At 50.5% G+C, this 19,806-nt stretch overlaps 1 protein-coding gene across 2 annotated transcripts in view; it reads right to left on the minus strand.

Moving 5' to 3' along the window:
* IQGAP1 (IQ motif containing GTPase activating protein 1) overlaps nucleotides 1-19,806 on the minus strand; it is a 131,690-nt gene that overhangs the window by 46,192 nt on the left and 65,692 nt on the right. For both annotated transcript variants that reach the window (XM_006030792.3, XM_025212460.1), the window contains 2 exons: nucleotides 9,115-9,278; nucleotides 2,995-3,085 (listed from right to left, as the gene is read on the minus strand). In XM_006030792.3, coding sequence (XP_006030854.1) covers nucleotides 2,995-3,085; nucleotides 9,115-9,278 — 255 coding nt within the window. The remainder of the gene's footprint in view (nucleotides 1-2,994; nucleotides 3,086-9,114; nucleotides 9,279-19,806) is intronic.

Consider the following 19,806-nt stretch of genomic DNA (forward strand, 5'->3'; position numbering starts at 1 on the left):
TCAGCCTGGATCACTAGCCTGTCCTCCGGTGTGGATGCTGTGCCCCAAAGTTTAGTGTCATCGGCGAACTTAGCCAGTGCACTTCTGATACCAATGTCCACATCACTGATAAAGATGTTAAAAAGAATCGGTCCAAGGACAGAGCCTCGGAGGATGCACCACGATGATTCACTACCATTGACCACTACTCTTTGCGTCCGACCTCGGAGCCAGTTTCCCAGCCATCGGACTGTGGTGAAGCCGAGGCCACAGCTGGCCAATTTTTCCATGAGGAGGTCATGGGACACCAGATCAAAGGCTTTTTTAAAGTCCAAGTATATGACATCAATCTCTTCTCCCTTGTCCACGTGATACTTCACCTGGTCATAGGAGATGAGATTGGTCAGGTAAGACCTACCCGTGACAAACCCGTGCTGGCTATACCTCAGGATGCCACCCTCAGCCAGCTTATCCAGAAGGGTCTCCTTGATCATTTTCTCCAGAATCTTACTGGGGATGGAGGTCAAACTGACTGGCCTGTAATTCCTGGGATCTACTTTCTGCCCTTTCTTGAAGATGGGCACCACATTGCCCTTCTTCCAGTCTTCAGGTACTTCACCTGAGTGCCACAAATTTTCGAATATTTTTGCCAATGGTTGGGCTATGACACCTGCCAGCTCCTTGAGTACCCTAGGGTGCAATCTGTCAGGACCAGCTGACTTGAAGGTGTCCAGTCTCTCAAGGTGATCCTTTACTAGATCAACACCAATACTGGGTATAAATACGCCCTCCCCCTGGCCGTCCCGCATCTTGCTAAGCAGGGCGGTCCCACTGGACTGATGAAAGTCCGGCATGAAGTACCCACTGAGCAGATTGGCCTCTTCCTGAGTGTCGGTTATTAGCTGTTCCAATGTTACCCTTGCTTCTTTTCTGACTCCCTACATATCTGACAAAGGACTTTTTGTTATCCTTGATATGTGAAGCCAGATGGAGCTCGGTTGCAGCCTTGGCTTTCCTGATCCGCTCCCTGCAGGTACGGACCAGTGCGAGTACAGTACTCCTCCTGGGTGGTACTTCCAACCTTCCACCCTTTATAAGTCTCTCTCTTGAGGTGTAGGAGGTCCTCAAGTTCCCCGCTGAGCCAAGGGGGCTGCTGTGCCCTTTTGCTACCCTTCCTCCGAGATGGGATGGCCATCCCTTGTGCTGTCAGGATTGCTCCCTTGAGGAGCAACCACTTCTCTTGGACTCCTCTTCCTGTCGAGTCGTGGTCCCTTAGGGCCTCGACAACGAGCCTCCTGAGCTTGTCAAAGTCAGCTTTCCTGCAGTCAAGGACTTCTGTAATGCTGACTGACTTGCCAGCTTTGCAATGGATAGTGAAGGTGATCAGCTAATAATGCAGATAATAATGAATTAGCTGCAACCTCAGGGAAGAGATCTAGATATCCAATGGCTATACCTTTCCAATGTGCTACAGTGGATATGGATACAAGACTGGGTGTTGGAATATAACCAGAAGGTGACAGAGAATAATGAGGAAAAAGGGAACATATTAAGTAATTGGTTAGTAACGGAAGGGCCATCCTCACTATAACAGTTGTCCTAAGTCTACTTGCTTCATGTCCAGCACTCTTCCACGGGTCTCTACTGCCACCCCGAGACTACCAGCCCTGTTTCACAGATTGTCAGGGGCTGGAAAATCACCGAGTCCAGCCCCCTGTACTAAGCAGGAAAGACAGCTGGGGTCAGGCGACCCCAGCAACGTAACCGTCCAGGCTCCTCTTGAAGATTTCCAGGGGAGGCGACGCACCACCTCTGGAGAGAGTTTATTACACAGTCTGGACACCCTGACCGTGAAGAAGTTTTTCCTGAAGTTGAGCCTGAAAAGGTCTTCCAGGAGTCTGTGGCCATTACTCCTGGTTTTCCCCAAAGGTGCCCTCCCTTGACATATTCCCCTGATATAGCAGTAAGCTGCTACCAAGTGCCCTCTCAGCCTTCTTTTTCAGGCTGAAGAGTCCCAGGTCCCTCAGCCTTTCCTCGTATGGCTTGCTGTGCAAGTCTCTGTTCATACGGGTGGCCCTTCTCTGGACTCTGAAAGCTTTTCCAAGTCCTTGCTGAAGTGCGGCACCCAGAACTGGACGCAGTCCTCCAGCTGCAGCCTCACCAATGCTGAGTACAGCAGAAGAATCACTTCCTTGGTTTTGCTGGAGATGCATCGGTTGATGCCTGCCAGCGTATTGTTTGCCCGGCTGGCTACAGCATCGCGCTGCCGGCTCATGGTCATACTGTGGTCTATTATTACCCCAGGTCCCTTTTAGTCATGTTGCTAGTCAGTTTGGCACCATCGAGTCTATAAGTATGATGGGGATTGTTTGTCCCCGGATGGAGCACTTTACATTTATCAATGCTGAACTTCATCTGTTCTTTAAGTAGTGTAAGGACTAATCCCCACCCCCTGCCTTTCTGCTACATGTGTCAGGGTATTTTTTAGCCAACACCCAATGCCTGAGGAAGGCTTAAGTCAAAGTTGGGGATGTTGACTGGAGAGTGCCAATGCTCCTCCTGGGACCAAAGCCAGAGATTGCTGGCTAGAGGGTCTTGGCCTGCCGCTCAGGGTTGGAACTGATGCCATATTTGGGGTCAGGAAGGAATTTTACCCCATGGTCAGATTGGTATGGACTGGGCACGTTTGCCTTCCTCTGTAGTGAGGGGGGCATGGCCCTCTTCCTGGATCTCTTGAGCATATACTGACAACATTTCATAGAAGCAGGACATCGGCTGCCGTGGTTCTCCTGCGTTACCAGTGGCAGGTTAGGGTGTTAATTCTGTGTTGTGTCAGGGCCAAGCGTAATCTTATGTAGAGTTTAGATTATGGATCGTATAGGATGGTTTGGACAGGGCTATTTCTGCCTCAGACCGGGGTTGGCCTAGATGACCTCTGGAAGTCCCTTCCAGCCCCACTTCTCTATGATCCCATTATTTGATGAAGATTAATTGAAACATTAATGCATGACTTACATTTCTGTGCCTCCTCCGTGTCCTTGTTGGCCCGATGAATCCCATCCTGAATTTCATCCAGCCAAAGCACAGCTGTCTCATCCCGAGTGTCCTGAAGCAAAAATGGAATAAATGAACAAACAAACAATGTCTCCAGCTACACATCTAAGGGACTACGATTAGTGAAGTTAGCTGTGCAGTTGGCAAGTATCCATGTATTTCCTTTCATGTACAGAGGGGAAAAGGACACATTCTTCTTTACATATTCTGCATTTCACTGACGCACAAGAATTCAAATTTCTTGTGCATCTGTGACCAGCAGAGGCTGCTACAACCACAGCTCAGGCAAGTTCTCCTATCCTCCCTTCTTGCCACCTCCACAAAGAAACCTGCAGAAGGTGGGAGAGCCACAAAGCTACACGCTGTGCATAGCTCGGATAAGCAGAGACCACAGACACGAGCGCTGAGCCACTGAATCAGCACCTTCTAGTTGAAAGCTGCGATGCTGTTCTTCCCATAGAACATTTCTTCCCATATTACCATGAAAATGAATTGTGACTATACAACCAAGGGGTGAACAAAGTTCAAATAAGTTTGACCCTGTCCATACTAGGAGGCCAAAGTGTCAGACTCTCTTTGGCTGGAAGTGCAATTAAACAAAGTTTCTGCTATGCATGGGAACCCTGTTTTAACAGGCTGGCACATGTGGGGTATTTACCATGCCATGCCCATTCTGGCTCAGCTTTGAACAAGACTAGTCAGCTGCGTTTATGCGCAGGAGACTGAGAGGGGCCTACGGTTTAACAAAGGGCCAAAGCACCTTCACAGGGAACAATGACCCAGCAGCTGCCAAGCAGCCCTCCCCAGCCATAATTTGCTTCCCGTTGCTAGCTTTCAAAAACAAAAACCCAACAACAGTAGAGCCAGCACTCCCACCTCCTCCAAAAGCCCTTGCTGGTGCAGCAAGCAGAGTACAGGGAAGGCCCAGCCGCAGCATGAAGAGCCCCACAACCACCCAGAATTAAGAAGTCCCTTCTGGGAAGGGGGTGGGCAGGAGGGGAGTCTCAGGGCCAGTTTCACAAGGAACTTTTCTTAACACACCTTCCAAATTTTCCCTTTTAGCACAGTTTTATTCTACAGCTTTAAACCTGGCCACGCTGAGTGATCTAGACACTGAGGTTGCTGTCGAGATGAAACGCACATCTGCCAAGGGCAGATACAGCTGAGAGCCAGCGTGTCTCAGGGAAACGGGAGGTGCCGTCCAGGCGAAGGAAGAGGAGGGCTTTTCTAGTCCATTTGGTAAAAAGCAACCAAAGGAAAATAAGCTTCAAATTTCAGCCTCTCCTAAGAATCAATCCAGACTATCAGCACGACTTCAGGGAAACCCCCCACCCCCGAATGCAGCGCCAGAGGGCTTTGGGCACGTGCACTGAGGGGACCGATGGCTTCGGCTCTACTCTGAGAACAGAGCTTGCTTTCTACTCCTCTCCTACACGCTCCCACGCTTATTTGCCGCCTGGAAGTCAGCGCCACGCATACCCTGCAGCCCCTCATCTCATGAGTCTTGTGACCACATTTCTACTCAGTCTCAAGTACAGTCATTACTGGCCAGGGCATCGTGGCTAGTTGAAGACATTCACCACTTTCCTGCTATACGTCATCGCAGACTGCTATCTCAATCTCTAAAATTACTTCAAACGCAGCTGGGAGGAGCCCTGAAGCTGAGCATATGCCTAAAAAAGGCAATTTCACCCAACTGCAGTTACCAGCCCAGCCTGGCACCGGCTCCCCGCCTGCACTAAAAAGAGCTCATTATTTCACACTGACTCAGCAAAGGGAAATGCTTCAGCACAATCGGTTCCTGGGACAGTTTAACCCTTTCGGGGCCTCTCCAAAGGAAGTTACTCTGCGGTAAAGAGCAATTTGCACAACAGGCAGTCACCTCCATGTCACAGTGTGAATGTGTGTAGAACCGCTGCTAAACCCAATTCAACCTCTGATAATGAAGTGATGACAGCCTCTGAGGTGGGCAAAATGAAAACTTCCTCCTCAGGTCACCAAAACCAGGTAGGTAAGTCTAACACCCTCTTCCCAAGGAGAAGAGAGAAGGAAAGGCTTGCCCGAGGCAGGCACACAGCAACACCGAACTATGCCTGCCCCTTCCCCAGCCAGAAGACACGACACCTGCTTCCTCTTCCTAACTTCACCTGGTTATTTCGCTGGTGCCCAAAGCACAGCAGGGTCTTTACAGACAAGTAAGGACACCAGGTTCCTTCTGGCAATATCAGCCGGACACGCATCAGGTCAGACCCACCCAGGTGGCTAATGGCTGCATGGGTGACCCAAGCGGGGCAGGCAGCCTCTGTGTAGGGCTGGGGGGGCAGAAAGCAGAACGTCCGGTCAGGCAGGGAGCAGAAGACTGGGTAAGGGGAAGGGATCAGAGGGATACTCAGAGGGGCGGGGGGACTAATCTGTAGCACTCGTCAAGAAGGTAGGGCCCCGCTGAGTTAAGGGACAACAAAAACGTGATTGAGAGACGAGAGCCTCTCAGAACGCAGCTTTTACTAGCACGTTTTACCTAATCGCTCCTTCCCAAAATCTGTACTGAACTACTGGTTCTCTGAACTTTCGTTTTCTTTATTATAGATGCAAAGTACACCTACATCCATAATTATATTTGACATTAAAAACCTAAAGCAAAAGAATATTAAGTTTGCAAAATTAGGCCCTCAAAAGTCAGGAGCTGCCAGAATTAATCTGGCTCCCTTGCAAGGGAGTCACATTTTAGGGTCAGGAAGGAATTTTACCCCGTGGTCAAATTGGTATGGACTGGGTGGGGGGAGGCACTGCCTTCCTCTGCCGCCAGGAACGCGGCCTCTTCTTTGGACATCTCAAGCACATTTTAACAACCTTTGCAGCAGCCGGACGTTGGCTGCTGTGGTCCCCCTGCTTTGTGCGCGCCAGGTTAGGGTGTTATGCCTTGGGGTTGTATTGGGGCCAACTGTGTAGTTTTGCTAATAGGTTAGATAATGGATTTGTCTGAGATGGTTTGGATAGGGATGATCCTGCCTCAGTCAGGGGATTTAGCGAGATGAAGGTCCCTTCCAGCCCTATGTTTCTATGATTTCTAATACAGTCTTCAATTACACAATCACATGCAATTTTGTCATTTGGGACTTGGGTGGATGGTGCTTGCTGCACAGGGAGCTATTTGGTAGCTCTCCTTACCCTTAACAGTCGATGGACAGCCACATGCGCTGTTTATTAGCAGCTTCCTAACCCCACACTGCATGCAGAATTATCAGTTCCCTTAAGACACAACAGAAACGCACAAAGGGGTCTTCAAGAGGAGGTTAGATAGGCATCTAGCTGGGGTCGTCTAGACCCAGCCCTCTTTCCTGCCTATGCAGGAGGTCGGACTCGATGATCTATTGAGGTCCCTCCCGACCCTAAAATCTATGAATCTATGAAAGCTCCAAAGGACTGTGAAAAGGTCAAAAAATACCCCTCTAAAAAGGCAAAAAGGAGGACTCAGGGAATGACGGACAGGTCAGCCTGACTTTACTACCCAGGAAGTTACACAAGCAAATTAAGAAGTCAAATAGTAAGCATCTGGAGGAGGAAAGGCTGATCACGAGTAATTAGCATGGACCTGTAAAAAACAAATCATGCCAAACCAAACCGATCTCCTCCGACCAAGTAACTAGCTGGGTGGGGGTAAAGGGACTGCAATGGACACAGTGTACTTGGACTTCAGTAGGAGTGTTGATAAAGGCCCACATGACTCTCTCATAAGGAAACTGGAGAAAGTGGACTACATAAAATTACTACAAGGTGGACGGATAATTGTCTCAATACCCTCAAGCAAGGTCATTATAAGTGGATCAGTGTGGTGGGGTCCCACAGAGGTCTGTCCTAGGCCTGGTGCTGCTTAGCATATTTATTAATGAGTTGGATGCCAGAATAGAGTTTCCTGAGCAAATCTGCAGGTGACACAAAATTGGGAAGGATTGAAAACACCCTGGCAGATAGGAAAATATTCCAGAAGGATCCTGATACACTGGAAAGTTAGGCTAGAGACAATGCGATGAAGTTCAATGCAGACAATGCCAGATGCTATGATTAGGGAAGAACAACCAAAACCACAAATACCAAATGGTGACTCGCATTGAATCATACGCTCAAAATGAGTCAGCAATATGATGCAGTCACACACAGCAAATGCAATTTTGGGCGGCATCAATGGGAGAACAGGACTATTGGGTATAAGATGCATGAGGGGATATAGTATCACTCCACTTTGCATTAGTTAGGCTTCATCTACGGTTCTGCCTGCAGCTCTGGGCCCCACATTTTAAGGGGGACATGGGGATGTTAGAGAGGGTCCAGAGATGGGTGATCAAAATCATCAAGGGGTTAGAAGGCAAGCTGTATGAGGAAATGTTGTTTAAGCTTGCAAAAGGTCATTAAGCAGGGACATAACAGCAATCTGCAAACATCTGAAAGGGCCCCATAAAGGGAAGGAAGCACAACTTTTCTCCCTTGCTGCAGAGGGAGAGACATGAGGCAATAGCTTCGAACTGCACCAAAGTGGAATTAGATCTCAGGAAATGCTTCCTTGCTGTCAGAGCCCTGAGGCAGCAGAAAGCCCTGCTTGTGGGAGCGGTGGGATGCCCTCACTGGAAGTTTCCGAGAAGAGGCCAGATAAGCAGTGGGCAGGGATGAATTAGAGAGACGCTTCCACTTGCATGCAGGGGTTCCACCTTCACGCTCCTTCCAGACCTGGATTCCACACACATCCTTCATTGCACAACTCGGATTCATGTCCTAAGCACCATCAAGCCTGTGCCCTGACCAAGGCCTGGGTCCTGTGAAAAGACTATGTGATCGAGTTACACATGCTCAAGGTAGCTGAACCCAAGCTGTACAGGCAACCTTGATTCTGGCACAGCTTCCCTTTCAAGCCGTAAAGTCAAGCAATCAAATGTTCTTTAAAAGTGCCTTGGAGAAAAGGCATATTTAAAAACATGTAAACAGGGAAATAAGTTGCAGTAAGGAGGCTGCATTTCCTCTGCATATGATCTTGTTCAAATAAGTCCCACAGAGGAGGCAACGAGAATGATTTATTGGGTGAGAAAACCTGCTTGAGACTGAAGGAGTTTAATCCATTCTGCTCATTAAAAATAAACTAAGAGGAAATTTAATCCACGTCTACATAGACGTCCACAGGGAGAAAATATTTAACAGTAGAAGACTCTTCAATCTAGCAGGGAAAAACGGAACAAAATCCTCTGGCTGGACATTTCAAAAAGCAAGCTTTTCATTTGCTATTCATATTTTATATTGAGAGTAGTTACCTCCAGAACAGTTCACCAGGAGATCGGCTAAACTATCCACTCAGTAGCAGAAATTTAAATCAAGACCAGATCTCTTTTCTTGTTCAGCCATAAATTACCAGACTACATGCAGGAACTACTGGGCAAAATGTTATTGCTCGCGTTATGCCGGAGGTCAGACTTGACATTCATAATTGTCCCACATGGTCTTTTTCTAAGAACCCATGAAAATATGGGATTTCAAAAACGGCAAATCCACCTTGCACTTTTCATACACAAGAGACCTACTCAAATCACAATTTCGCTGTTTTCGAGACTACCACGAAAAATGATGGTTTCTGTGATTTTGCACAGAATCCATGGAATACTAAACGTGAAAAGCTGGCTCCCCGGTGGAAGCCAATGGCCACTGCAGCATAGCCTCGCAGACCACTGTGGGGTAGGGAGGGGGTTTACACTGCTTACAGACTGAACTGCAGCAAGGACCAAAGCTGCAAACAATCATCTAATACACTCGTGTCCCCTCCAGTGGCTTCCTTGGTTTATGGAGGCAAGTGGTCCTTTACTGGAGACAAGCTTGGGAGACAAGCTTGGGAGACAAGCTTGACAGGCTTTCAGAAACATGCAGCTTGTGGCTGTAAACTGCTGTTTCTCTAATGTAGATGGTTCCCACTGTAAACACAACCATGCCCCAAACTCCTATAGCACATGCACACTTCTCTGCCCTCAGCAGTGCTGCTGAAACAGTCACACGACGGACTGTGCTGGCCTGCACATGCTTGTACACACACGTCTCAGCACTCACCTGGGCTTTCTCCCTCTTGGCTCGTAGCAGCGTGTCCTGGTAGTGCTGTGCCACCTCTGGGGTTACGCCCTCCAGTTTTGCTGCCGGGATCTGTAAGGCCTGAAGGGTCTTCTTGGTGTCTCCCTCATCTAGCGCTTCGTTAATAAGCCCAATGGCTAAAATCCCTAGAAACACAGGTACACGAGGACAGTTTCTGATCAGTGAAGAAAGCACATGCACTAGTCCTTCCCAACCTGACATCACTTGAGTATTACAATATTTTCAATAGAAACAGCTTTTTGCTAGTAATGGAAGTTACATGGTTTCTTCACATGATGAGCACCCACTCATCATGGCTGCATACTGTGCAAAAATGAAAGCCCTCAGTGACTGCAGGAGGCTGCAGAGAGACAGAAGTCAGACAAAACTCATTTTGCAGGTGTGTACATAGGTCTTTTCCCCGAATTAGCCTGGAGGACCAGCAACCTGGATACTTCCAGTGTACGATATGTAGCCACATTTTAGTTACACATTCCTAAAACTGTGTACGCACGCACACACAAGCATAGCTGAAAAGTTAAACTTGCCACAGATGAAAGGCCTAGTAGCAATTCTGTTGGCTCTATTAGCTGCCTTTCATACCATCGCAGGTGGGATGGGATAGGCATGTTTGCAGTCTCCAGTAGGAGAAGATGGAAGTGGGTTGGAGTATCTCTGCTGTTGCTTGTTTGAAAGGACCCACGGGGAAAAAGTAGGGTTGATCCTATGAACCGAAAGCTCTCTTGTGCGGGCTGCCATAGGACTTTCTGGGATTAATTACTGTTTGCACTTGAACATATATTGTTATCCCAGTACAACAGAAGAATGGAAAGTGCAACCGGATGCCAACCTGGCTAGACAACAATCTCTTCAGTGAACTGAAAGTCAAAAAAGAATCTTACTGAAAAGTCAAAACTTGGTCATATAACTATGGAAGAGTATTGCACAGGCATGCAGGAAGAAAATTAGGAAGGCCACAGCATGATCTGAGATGCAACTGGCAAGAGACCTAAAAGGCAATAAAAAGGGATTTTACACATGCATCAAGAGGAAGAGAAAGCTCATAGAAACCACAGGTCCCCACAGAATGCAGAAGGCAGTTTGGTTACAGCCGGTGCAGAGGAGGCTGAAGTATTTTTCATTTCAGTCTTCACAAATAGGGGCACCTCCCAGAAGGCGAGCGCAGCTGGCCCCCACTAAGGAAGAAGTCAAACCCCTAAAGCAGGGGTGCTCAACCTCCAGCCCGCAGGCCAAACGGGGCCTGCAGATCTGCCCACGGATCGAGAAATTTGGCGGCAGGGGAGAGGTGGCAATAAACGCAGTCACCCTTCCCCGCTGCCAAATTCTCAAACCCCGCACAGCAGGCTGGGGCCAGGTCATGTCCCCTCCCTCCACCCCCACTGCTGGACGAGGCCAGGCCAGGACCCTCCCCGTCTGAATGGGACTGGGCCACACTCCCTTTCCCCCTGGGGCCGGGCTGCACCCTCTTGCCCCCCGGGGCCGGGTTGGGGCTGGGCCATGCCCCCTCCCTCCACACAGCGGGGCCGGATTGGAGCCGGGATGCCAGTTCTGCAGAAAAGGACTGGGGAGTTATGGTGGCCCGTAAACTGAAAATGAGCTGAGAGCGTGCTCTTACGGCAAAAACGGCCCGCATTGTACTAGGCTGCACGAACAAGAGCATCCCTTGAAAACCAAGGGAAGTGACTACTCCACTCCATTCAGCACTAGGGGCCTATGTCCAGTTTTGGGCCCTGCAAAAAGGATGTGGACCAACTGCAAAGAGTCCAGTGGAGAGCAACAAAAATGATTAGAGGCCTGGGAAGCATGACTTCTGAGGAAAGGCTGGAAAAACCAGGATTATTTAGTCTGGAGAAGAAGCATCTCAGGGGGGATTTGATAGCAGCTTTTAAACAGCTGAAGGATGATAATAGAGAGGATCAGTGGCAACGCGTAGCGGGTGCATGTGCACCCCCTGAGAGCGCCGGTCCACCCCGACCGGCCGTGCTCCCTGCTTAGGTGATTGGGGGGGGGAAGGGCAGGCGGGCCCCCCGCCCCGTGAGCGCCAGATGTAGGCTGCGGCCACTTCCGGGAGCGCCACAGCCGCTCACTGGTTGGTAAGTTTTGCCCGGGGGGGACGGGACACGGACATGTGTCCCCCCGACTAAGGTGGCACCAGTCACCCACGGAGAGGACAGAAACGGGCGTTGCTCTGCGGCCGCAAGGGACAAGACTGAAAGCAATGGGCTCCGGCGGCAGCAGAGGAAGTTTAGGTTGGAGATGAAGAGGGTGGTCAAGCACTGAAACAGGCACCTGGAGAAGTTGTGAAATCTCCATCCCTGGAAGCTTTCAAGATCAGGCTGGACAGATGCTTGGCTGGGATGGTGCTGCCTTGAGCAGGGTCTGGATTAGATGACTCTGTGAAGTCTCCTCCAGCCCTACTTTCCTCTAATCCTCATATCTTTTAGATATGCACCCACTCTTGATTCAATGAAGGAAAATCCTTCACAATCCTTACAAAGTCAGGCTTTTTTGCTGTCAGACTCATGCTTATTTTTAGCCTGAGGCCAGAAACACTCCACATCCAACCATTACATCCAGTTCTGCTTAATATTCCTTTTCATATATCCACAACCGCTGCAGTAATAGCACGTGTGCAAGAAGTTCAGGTTCTTCCCCCCGCACCTCAGGTCCTTTTCAGAGTCACTGCTTCCCAAGTCAGAGTACCCCAACCTGGCAGCGTGGCCTGTATTTCTTCCTACATGCAAGTCTTCACATGTGGCTTTATCATTTGTATTGAAGCAAGCTGGATGGCTCCGCCTCAGTGACCTGACCTCTTCACTACTTGCCACTCTCCCTATCATTCAACTTTTTGTTAAAAATGATTTTAATTCCAGCTCATTAACAGAAATGTTAAAAAGTATATGGCCAAGAACCAAGCTTAGGGGACCAGCCAGAATACCCATTACCAATACCATGCGAGACTTGACAGTTAGGTAATTTTTAATCAATTTAATGCATGCTGTATCAAATTTTGGATTAGCCTAGTTTCTAACTCAAAATGTGAAATGGTGTTAAGTCAAGAGACTCACAAAAATAAAAAAAATATAAAAGCTGCTCTTACCTTCATCAATAGACTTGTACAAAAAGACAGGTATTAATCAAGTTGGCTTGATCAGATCTTATTGATAGCATACTGATTGATACCACACTGACACCCGTAACAGTTGGTATCAATTAAATTAAGCTTTTTTTCCCCCTTCTTTCTTTTAAACTAGAGTCCCGTGTCAGCCTCTCCAGTTGCCTGGGATCGGTGCGAGATACCAGGCCAGGAGCAGAGTGAGGAGGGAGCTGGGCGCACGCGCGTCCCCTTTCCTCACCGGCGGCGGTGGCGGCGGCAGCAGCAGCTGACCCCGCTAAGGTGAGTGGGTAGAGGGCAGAGGGAGCCGGCGCAGCTGAGGCGGATCTGGAGGGGAAGCCCTCCCGGTCCCATTTAGCTCAGCCGACGGAGCCGCGCACGTGAACAGTGTGCACAAACAGGTGCGCTCTGTAAGGGCGTGCCGGCGTTCGCGCAGCAGCGGTCCACCAGGGCCCTCCAACAGACGAGGGAAGTAGACGCACAGCTCCGCGCACATGGTGCGGACACGGAGCGCAGCTGCTAGGGGTCCCGCCCCGGTGGCGCCGCCTGGGCTGGGCTCCTCTGGGGCCTCCGCCCAGACGGAGCTCGTGGCGGGGTCGGTGGCCCCCTGCCCCCCTGTCCGTGGGGGTGGCCTGGCAGGGACCCAGCGGCTGGTGGTAGGAGGGGTCGGGGGGGGTCCCTTGCCTGTCCCTCCTGTGCCCGGCTTCGGGCCCTGGAGGAGCAGGTGCGGGAGCTCCAGGCTGAGGTGAGCAGCAAGGCAGCAGCCTTTGACTTCAGGAGGGCCAACTTCAATGAGCTGAGGAGATTAGTGAGAGAGGCACCGGGGTCCTGGAGGGTAGGGGAACTGGGTGTCCAAGATGAGTGGCCGTGCCTTAAGGAAACGATCCTCCAAGCCCAAGGGGTGACAATCCCAATGAGAATCAAAGTGGGCAAGAGTGCTCAAAAGCCCCCCCCCGGCTCACCAAAGGCATTCAGGAACGCCAAAAAAGAGGCGTGCACCCAGTGGAAGGGAGGGGCTCTCACCGAAGAGGAGTGTACCTCCATCGCGCTCGGGTCTGTAGGGGGACTGTTAGGAAAGCTAAGGCAGAGACGGAAGTAGGGCAAGGATCAAGGACAACAAAAAGTCCTTTTTTAAATACATAGGGAGCAAAAAGGTGGCACCGGGCACCGTGGGGCCCCTGCAGGATACACTTGGCAATCTGGTGGTTGCACCAGAGGAAAAGGCAGACGTTTTTAACAGTTTCTTTGCCTCCATTTTTCTGTGCAGGGACCAGGACTCCCCCACCGACATTCAGGACGGACTCAGGAGAGACTCCGCCAGGCCCAGGGTCGGGGAGGACCGCGTTAGAGAACTTCTGGAGGGGCTGGACGTGTTCAAACCAGCAGGTCCAGACGCTCTCCGCCCCAGGGTGCTGAGGGAATTGGTAGGGGTCACTGTGGGGCCCCTGGCACGGCTTTACGAGCACTCGTGGTGCTCTGGCGAGGTGCCGGACGACTGGAAGAGGGCCAGTGTGGTCCCCATCTTCAAAAAAGGGAGGAGGGAGGACCTGGGCAACTACAGGCTTGTTAGCCTTACTTTGATCCTGGGGAAGCTCTTTGATAAGCTTATCCAGGAGCACATCTGGGAGGGACTGGCACCGGGGATGATGCTCCGGGGCAACCAGTGTGGGTTCATTAAGGGCAGGTCCTGTCAGACCAACCTGGCGGCCTTCTACGACCACGTCACAAAATCACTGGACGCAGGTGTTGCGGTGGATGTAGTCTTTCTGGACTTCAGGAAGGCCTTTGACACTGTCTCACACTATTCTCATCAATAAACTAGGCGACTGTGGCATTGATGCCTACACAGCCAGATGGGTGACAAATTGGCTAGGGGGCCGCACCCAGGGAGTGGTGGTGGACGGGCCATATTGGACCTGGAGGGAGGTGGGCAGTGGGGTCCCCCAGGGCTCGGTCCTTGGGCTCATACTGTTCAAGTTCTTTATCAGGGACTTGGACGAGGGGGTGAAAAGCAGCCTGTTCAAATTCACTGACGACACCAGGATCTGGAGCGAGGTGGGCACGCTAGAAGGGAGGGACAGGATACAGCTGGATCTGGACAGGTTACAGGGGTGGGCGAATGAGAATAGAATGGGATTCAATACTGACATGTGCAGGGTGCTGCACCTGGGCAGCAGGAACCAGCAGCACACTTATAAGCTAAGAAACTCCCTTTTTGAGAGCACGGTGGCGGAAAGAGATCTTGGAGTCATTACTGATTACAAAATGAACATGGGCCGCCAATGAGGATGTGGTCGGGAAGGCCAACCACACCTTGTCAAGAAACTCCCTTTTTGAGAGCACGGTGGCGGAAAGAGATCTTGGAGTCATTACTGATTACAAAATGAACATGGGCCGCCAATGAGGATGTGGTCGGGAAGGCCAACCACACCTTGTCGTGCATCCACAGATGCATCTCGAGCAGGTCCAAGGAGGTGATCCTCCCGCTCTATGCGACACTGGTCAGGCCGCAGTTGGAGTACTGCATCCAGGTCTGAGCGCTGCACTTCAGGAGGGATGTGGGCAGCATGGAGAGGGTCCAGAGGAGGCCACCCGCATGGTCAGGGGCAGCAGGGCAGGCCCTACGAGGAGAGGCGACGGGACCTGAACCTGTTCAGCCTCCACAAGAGAAGGCTGAGGGGGGACCTGGTGGCCATCTACAAACTTACCGGGGGGACCAGAGAGGAATGGGTGAGACCCTGTTGCCCTGAGCACCTCCCAGAGTAACAAGGAATAACGGCCATAAGTTGTTTGAGAGTAGATTCAGACTAGATATCAGGAGGCGCGACTTCACAGTCAGGGCGGCCAGGACCTGGAACCAACTTCCAAGAGAAGTGGTGCTGGCTCCTACCCTGGGGGTCTTTAAGAGGAGGCTGGACAGTTACCTGGCTGGGGTCATACGGGCCCAGTGTTTTCTCCTGCCCAGGCAGGGGGTCGGACTTGATGATCTACTTAGGCCCCTTCCGACCCGACATCTATGAAAGGCCTATAACTCAGGGGTGGGCAATTATTTTGGGCAGAGGGCCGCTTCCTGAGTTTTGGCAAGCCATTGAGGGCTCCATGACAGGCAGTCCAGGGCAGATAAATATTAATTTTCTAAATTTTTTAGGGGCCCCGCAGGCTGAATAGAATGGCCTGCCGGCCCGCATCTGGCCCCTGGGGCGCATTTTGCCCACCCCTGCTATAACTGCTCAGATCACCTCTCTTTATCCTTTTGAAATATGGGCACAACATCTGCTTTCTACTTGTCATCTGGACTTCTCCAATGCTGTAAGAATCACTGAAAATCAGAACTAACCATCTTCTGACATCTCTTGCCATAAGAAGACAAGAACCTGTATGTCGACCTGGCGGGAGGTAGCCAGTGGGGTCCCCCAGGATTCGGTACTTGAACCAGAGCTTTTCAACACCATCAGTGATCTGGATGTGGGGATGAAAAGCACACTGGCAAAGTTCGCTGATGACACTAAGCTTTGGGGAAGTGTGGCCACGCATCAGGGTAGGCGGACTATGCAGGCGGACCTAGACAGATGAGTGAGACGGGCGGACCAGAACCAGATGCTGTCCAACACTGAGAAGTGTAAAGTTCTCGCTGGGGAGGAAAAATCCACAACAAACTTACAGGCTCAGTGGTGCCACGCTACCTAGCATCACGTCCGAAAGGAACCTGGGGATCACAATTGACCGTAAAATGAATATGAGCCACCAGTGCGATGCTACAGTTAGCAGAGCAAACAATACGCTGGCATGCATCTCCAACAAAACTAAGGAAGTTTTTCTCCTGCTCTCCTCGGCATCAGCAAGGCCACAGCTGGAGTACTGCATCCAGTTCTGGGCGCTGCGCTTCAAGAAGGATGTGGAGAAGTGAGAGAGAGTCCAGAGAAGAGCCACGCATATGATCAGAGGCCTGAAGAGCAAGCCACATGAGGAAAGGCTGACAGATATGGGACTGTTTAGCCTAGAAAAGAGAAGACTTTGGGGGGATTTGGTGGCAGCTTACAAATCTATCAGGGGAGAGCATCGGGGCTAGGTGAACAACTATTCACCAAAGCGCCCCAGGGGAAAACCAGGGGCAGCGGTCATAAACTCCTAGAAAGTTTCAGACTGAATATAAGGAAAAATGTCTTCACAGTTCATGTGACCAGGCTCTGGAACAGACTCCCAGCGGGGTGGCGCAGGCACCTGCCCTGGAGAGCGTCAAAAGGAGACTGGACGTACACCTTGCTGAGTTATTTGACCCCAGAGCAGGGGGGCTGGACCCAATGATCTCATGGGGTCCTTTCCAGTCCTAAACTTCTGTGAATCTGTGTAAACTGCCATTTATTGGGTCAGACCATGGGTCCATCAGGCCCAGGACAACACCTCTCAGCAGCGGGGAGCTGATGCTGGGGTGGGGCACATGGGGGTGAACAGGGCATGTCGACTTGTCCAACCCCCGGTTCCTCTCCCAGTGCAGCTTCCAACAGTTAGATTTAGGAGGTTCCTATTCAGAGGCTGCCCCCTCCCCTCTACCACATCCAGTACTACTAATGGGCCTTTCCTCCAAGAACTGGCCCAATCCCCTTTTGAACTGCATTAACCTGCCTGCCTCTACAACAGGGCTGGGCAAGTATTTGGGCTGGCAGGCCACTTAACAAGTGTTGGTGAGCTGTTGAGGGCTGCACACACAAGGACAGAGAGTACATGCAGCAGAACTCACTCAGGCAGTGCAGTGCCAGTGGGGTCTGCTCCCCCCTTATCTAGGCAAGAGCTGCCCCCGCAGCGCTCTGCATGGGGCTGTGGCCTGCCCGCTCCCGCCCGGGGCAGCATGCGCTGAGTCTTGCAGCCACCAATGCTACCACCTCCGCCCCGGGCAGCACGCAGATTCCTGGCAGCCATCTGGGTACTACTCGGCTCCCCCACTCCCGTCTCCCCCGCTTCTGCCTCCTCCTCGTGTCCCTGCTGCGCGTCTCCATGCAGCAGGTAGTGTGGGGAAGCAGCGGTGGCCATGGGGGCACGTGCTGGGCACCACATGCTCAGCCAGGCAGGGGGGAAGCTCCTGCCCCAGCGTGCGAGCCTCCAGCTCCCGGTGCCTTCCGCCCACTTGGCCGCCTGCCGGTGGCGGCTCATCCTGCCAGGCAGGCAGAGTAAGTGGAAGGCAGCCAGGAACTGGAGTGGGAGCTGAAGCCCTGCATGCTGGGGCCCCCAGCTGCAGCTTCCTCCCCCGCCCCCAACCTGGCTGGGCATGCGGTATCTGGGGGCGGTGGCCCCCACGGCCACCGCCGCTTCTCCGTGCTGGCTGGTGGGACAGGAGGAGGACCAGCTGGAGGCAGGGCGAGCTGAGCAGCACCCGGGCAGCTACAGCAGCAGCAGCAGGAACAGCCCCGCGGGGAAGCTGTGCGCACTGGCCGGGGCCGGGGCTGGGGCTTGGGTGCGGAGGGGAGCAGGGCGCAGGCTGCTCGGGGTGGGGCTCGGCCCCATGCACAACGCCATGCAGGCAGCCATGGGCCGGATACAATCAACTGGCGGGCTGGATCCAGCCTGCAGGCCGTATTTTGCCCACCCCTGCTCTACGACCTATTACATAATAGTTGCATCGTATATCCTGTGGTTCTAGTATTGTGTAAAATCATAAATAAGCAACACCTCTTTACTGCACTGCTTAATATGCTGTAAACCTTTACTGTGACCCTCCTTAAGCATCTTTTCCAAGCTGAAACATCTTAGCCTATTTCCTCTCTCCTCATACGAAAGCCCCTCAATTTCTTAATGATCCTTGCTGCCTTTCTTTGTACTTTTTCTGGTTCTTCTATATCTTTTCTGAGGTGTGAGGACTAAAACTGCACAAAATCAGATACAAGTTTTCTGGGCCTACTGTTTTAAAAATCTCTAGCTTTAGTACTTCCTGTTTATGATCCTCCTTAGTTACTGCTGGAATGGAAAGTATTTCACCACTGCCATCATATGATATGAATATATCATCTGGCTTTCCCCCAAGCACAGATTAGAAATATTTACTGAATACTTCTGCTTTTTCTCCAAAATTACTGCTGGGTCTACTGTTTCCACTTATGAATGGATCAACGTACATCTCTGTCATGGCTCCTTTAATTCCCAGTGTACTTGATGAACTCCTTTTTGTCCATAGAAGAAATGGGTACCCAGCCTGTTTCCTTTTGTTTCTTCTATCAGCTGCAATTCTTGTCTTCTGATTTATAGTCACAACTAACAGCTTCCTCCTGCTCCAGTTTGTTATACATTTTGATAGCTGCTTTCACTTTCCCTCAGCCTGGGTGCATTTTTTTAAACAAGTGTGGGGTTCTCTGTTAATTGTGCATTTTTGGGGATCTAGCAAAATATTCTTAAGCAGTTTCTAACAATCATCCGTATTTTTATCTTTAAATGGTTTCTTCCCAGTGCTTTCGATTTTGTGAAACTGACCCTTTAAAAGCCCCAAATAGTAATATTAGCAGTTTGAACTTTATTCTCTCCCAAATGCAACGAATCACAAGCGCTTGCACTTGAGCAGCCACTAAGTTTTACTTCTGGAATCAACTCCTCTTCATTTAATCACAGCGATTCTCAGCCAGGGCACTGTGGCACCCTGGGGCGCCGAAAGATCTTTCAAGGGTGTTGTGAGATGCCACAAAATGTTTCCACAGTTACGTGTGCAAACATGATTCACAAGATTAAGTCCAGATATTTAAAAAAGGAACATAAAGTCAGAGATGTTCTGACCTGCTGTGGTCTTTCTGAGCTATGTGCAGTAGTAGGCTTGCTCTATTATTTTTCTGTAGTTAAAAAAAAAGTAAAAACCAAGAGCTGGCACTTCATGGAGGGGAGGGGGATGCCCTGATTTGAAAAACAGGTTGAGATCCACTGACCTATCAAGGTAATGTCTAATGTAGATTTCCCCTACAGTGATTTAAAAATTGTATCTATAGTGCAATTAGAAACTCAGAAATTAGAAACTCAAAGGACATGTTGGTACTAGCAGCATGAGACTTCACAGGCAGGCTCCACGATGATGATACAGGTTTTTGATGATACCGACAGAGAATGTCAGTATATTAGACACTGGTAATAATTGAGTTAAAAAACCCAAAAAAATTAAGGTGTGAAAGATGGGAAACAGTTGTTCATATACATAAGAACACCCTCAGGTTATAGAAACATGCATAAATGTGTGCAAACATGTACCTTAAAGCAGGATAGTTCATATATGCATAAGCCAACCACTACTTAGCCAGGTGACTGAGAAGTCTCCCCCATGGACAGACTGCTCCATTACGGAGATTCCTGCAACTTCCTTTCAAGACTTTGGTACACGGCACTGCCAGAAACAGGGTATTGTGCTAGGTGGACTGCCCCATTTTTGCTCTGGTCGATATAAAATGTGTGCATTTCTCAAAGTCCTGCCCAAACAGTGCTGAGCAACTAACTCCTGGTTTGCACACTTGCTCGCTTGCTCTGTGGTTTCAACAGGAGATCTGCTCATGTGAGTCAAACAGGAAACCCAG

This window comes from Alligator sinensis, unplaced genomic scaffold (assembly GCF_000455745.1).
Source record: "Alligator sinensis unplaced genomic scaffold, ASM45574v1 scaffold407_1, whole genome shotgun sequence".
In the NCBI taxonomy this organism is placed as follows: domain Eukaryota; kingdom Metazoa; phylum Chordata; order Crocodylia; family Alligatoridae; genus Alligator; species Alligator sinensis.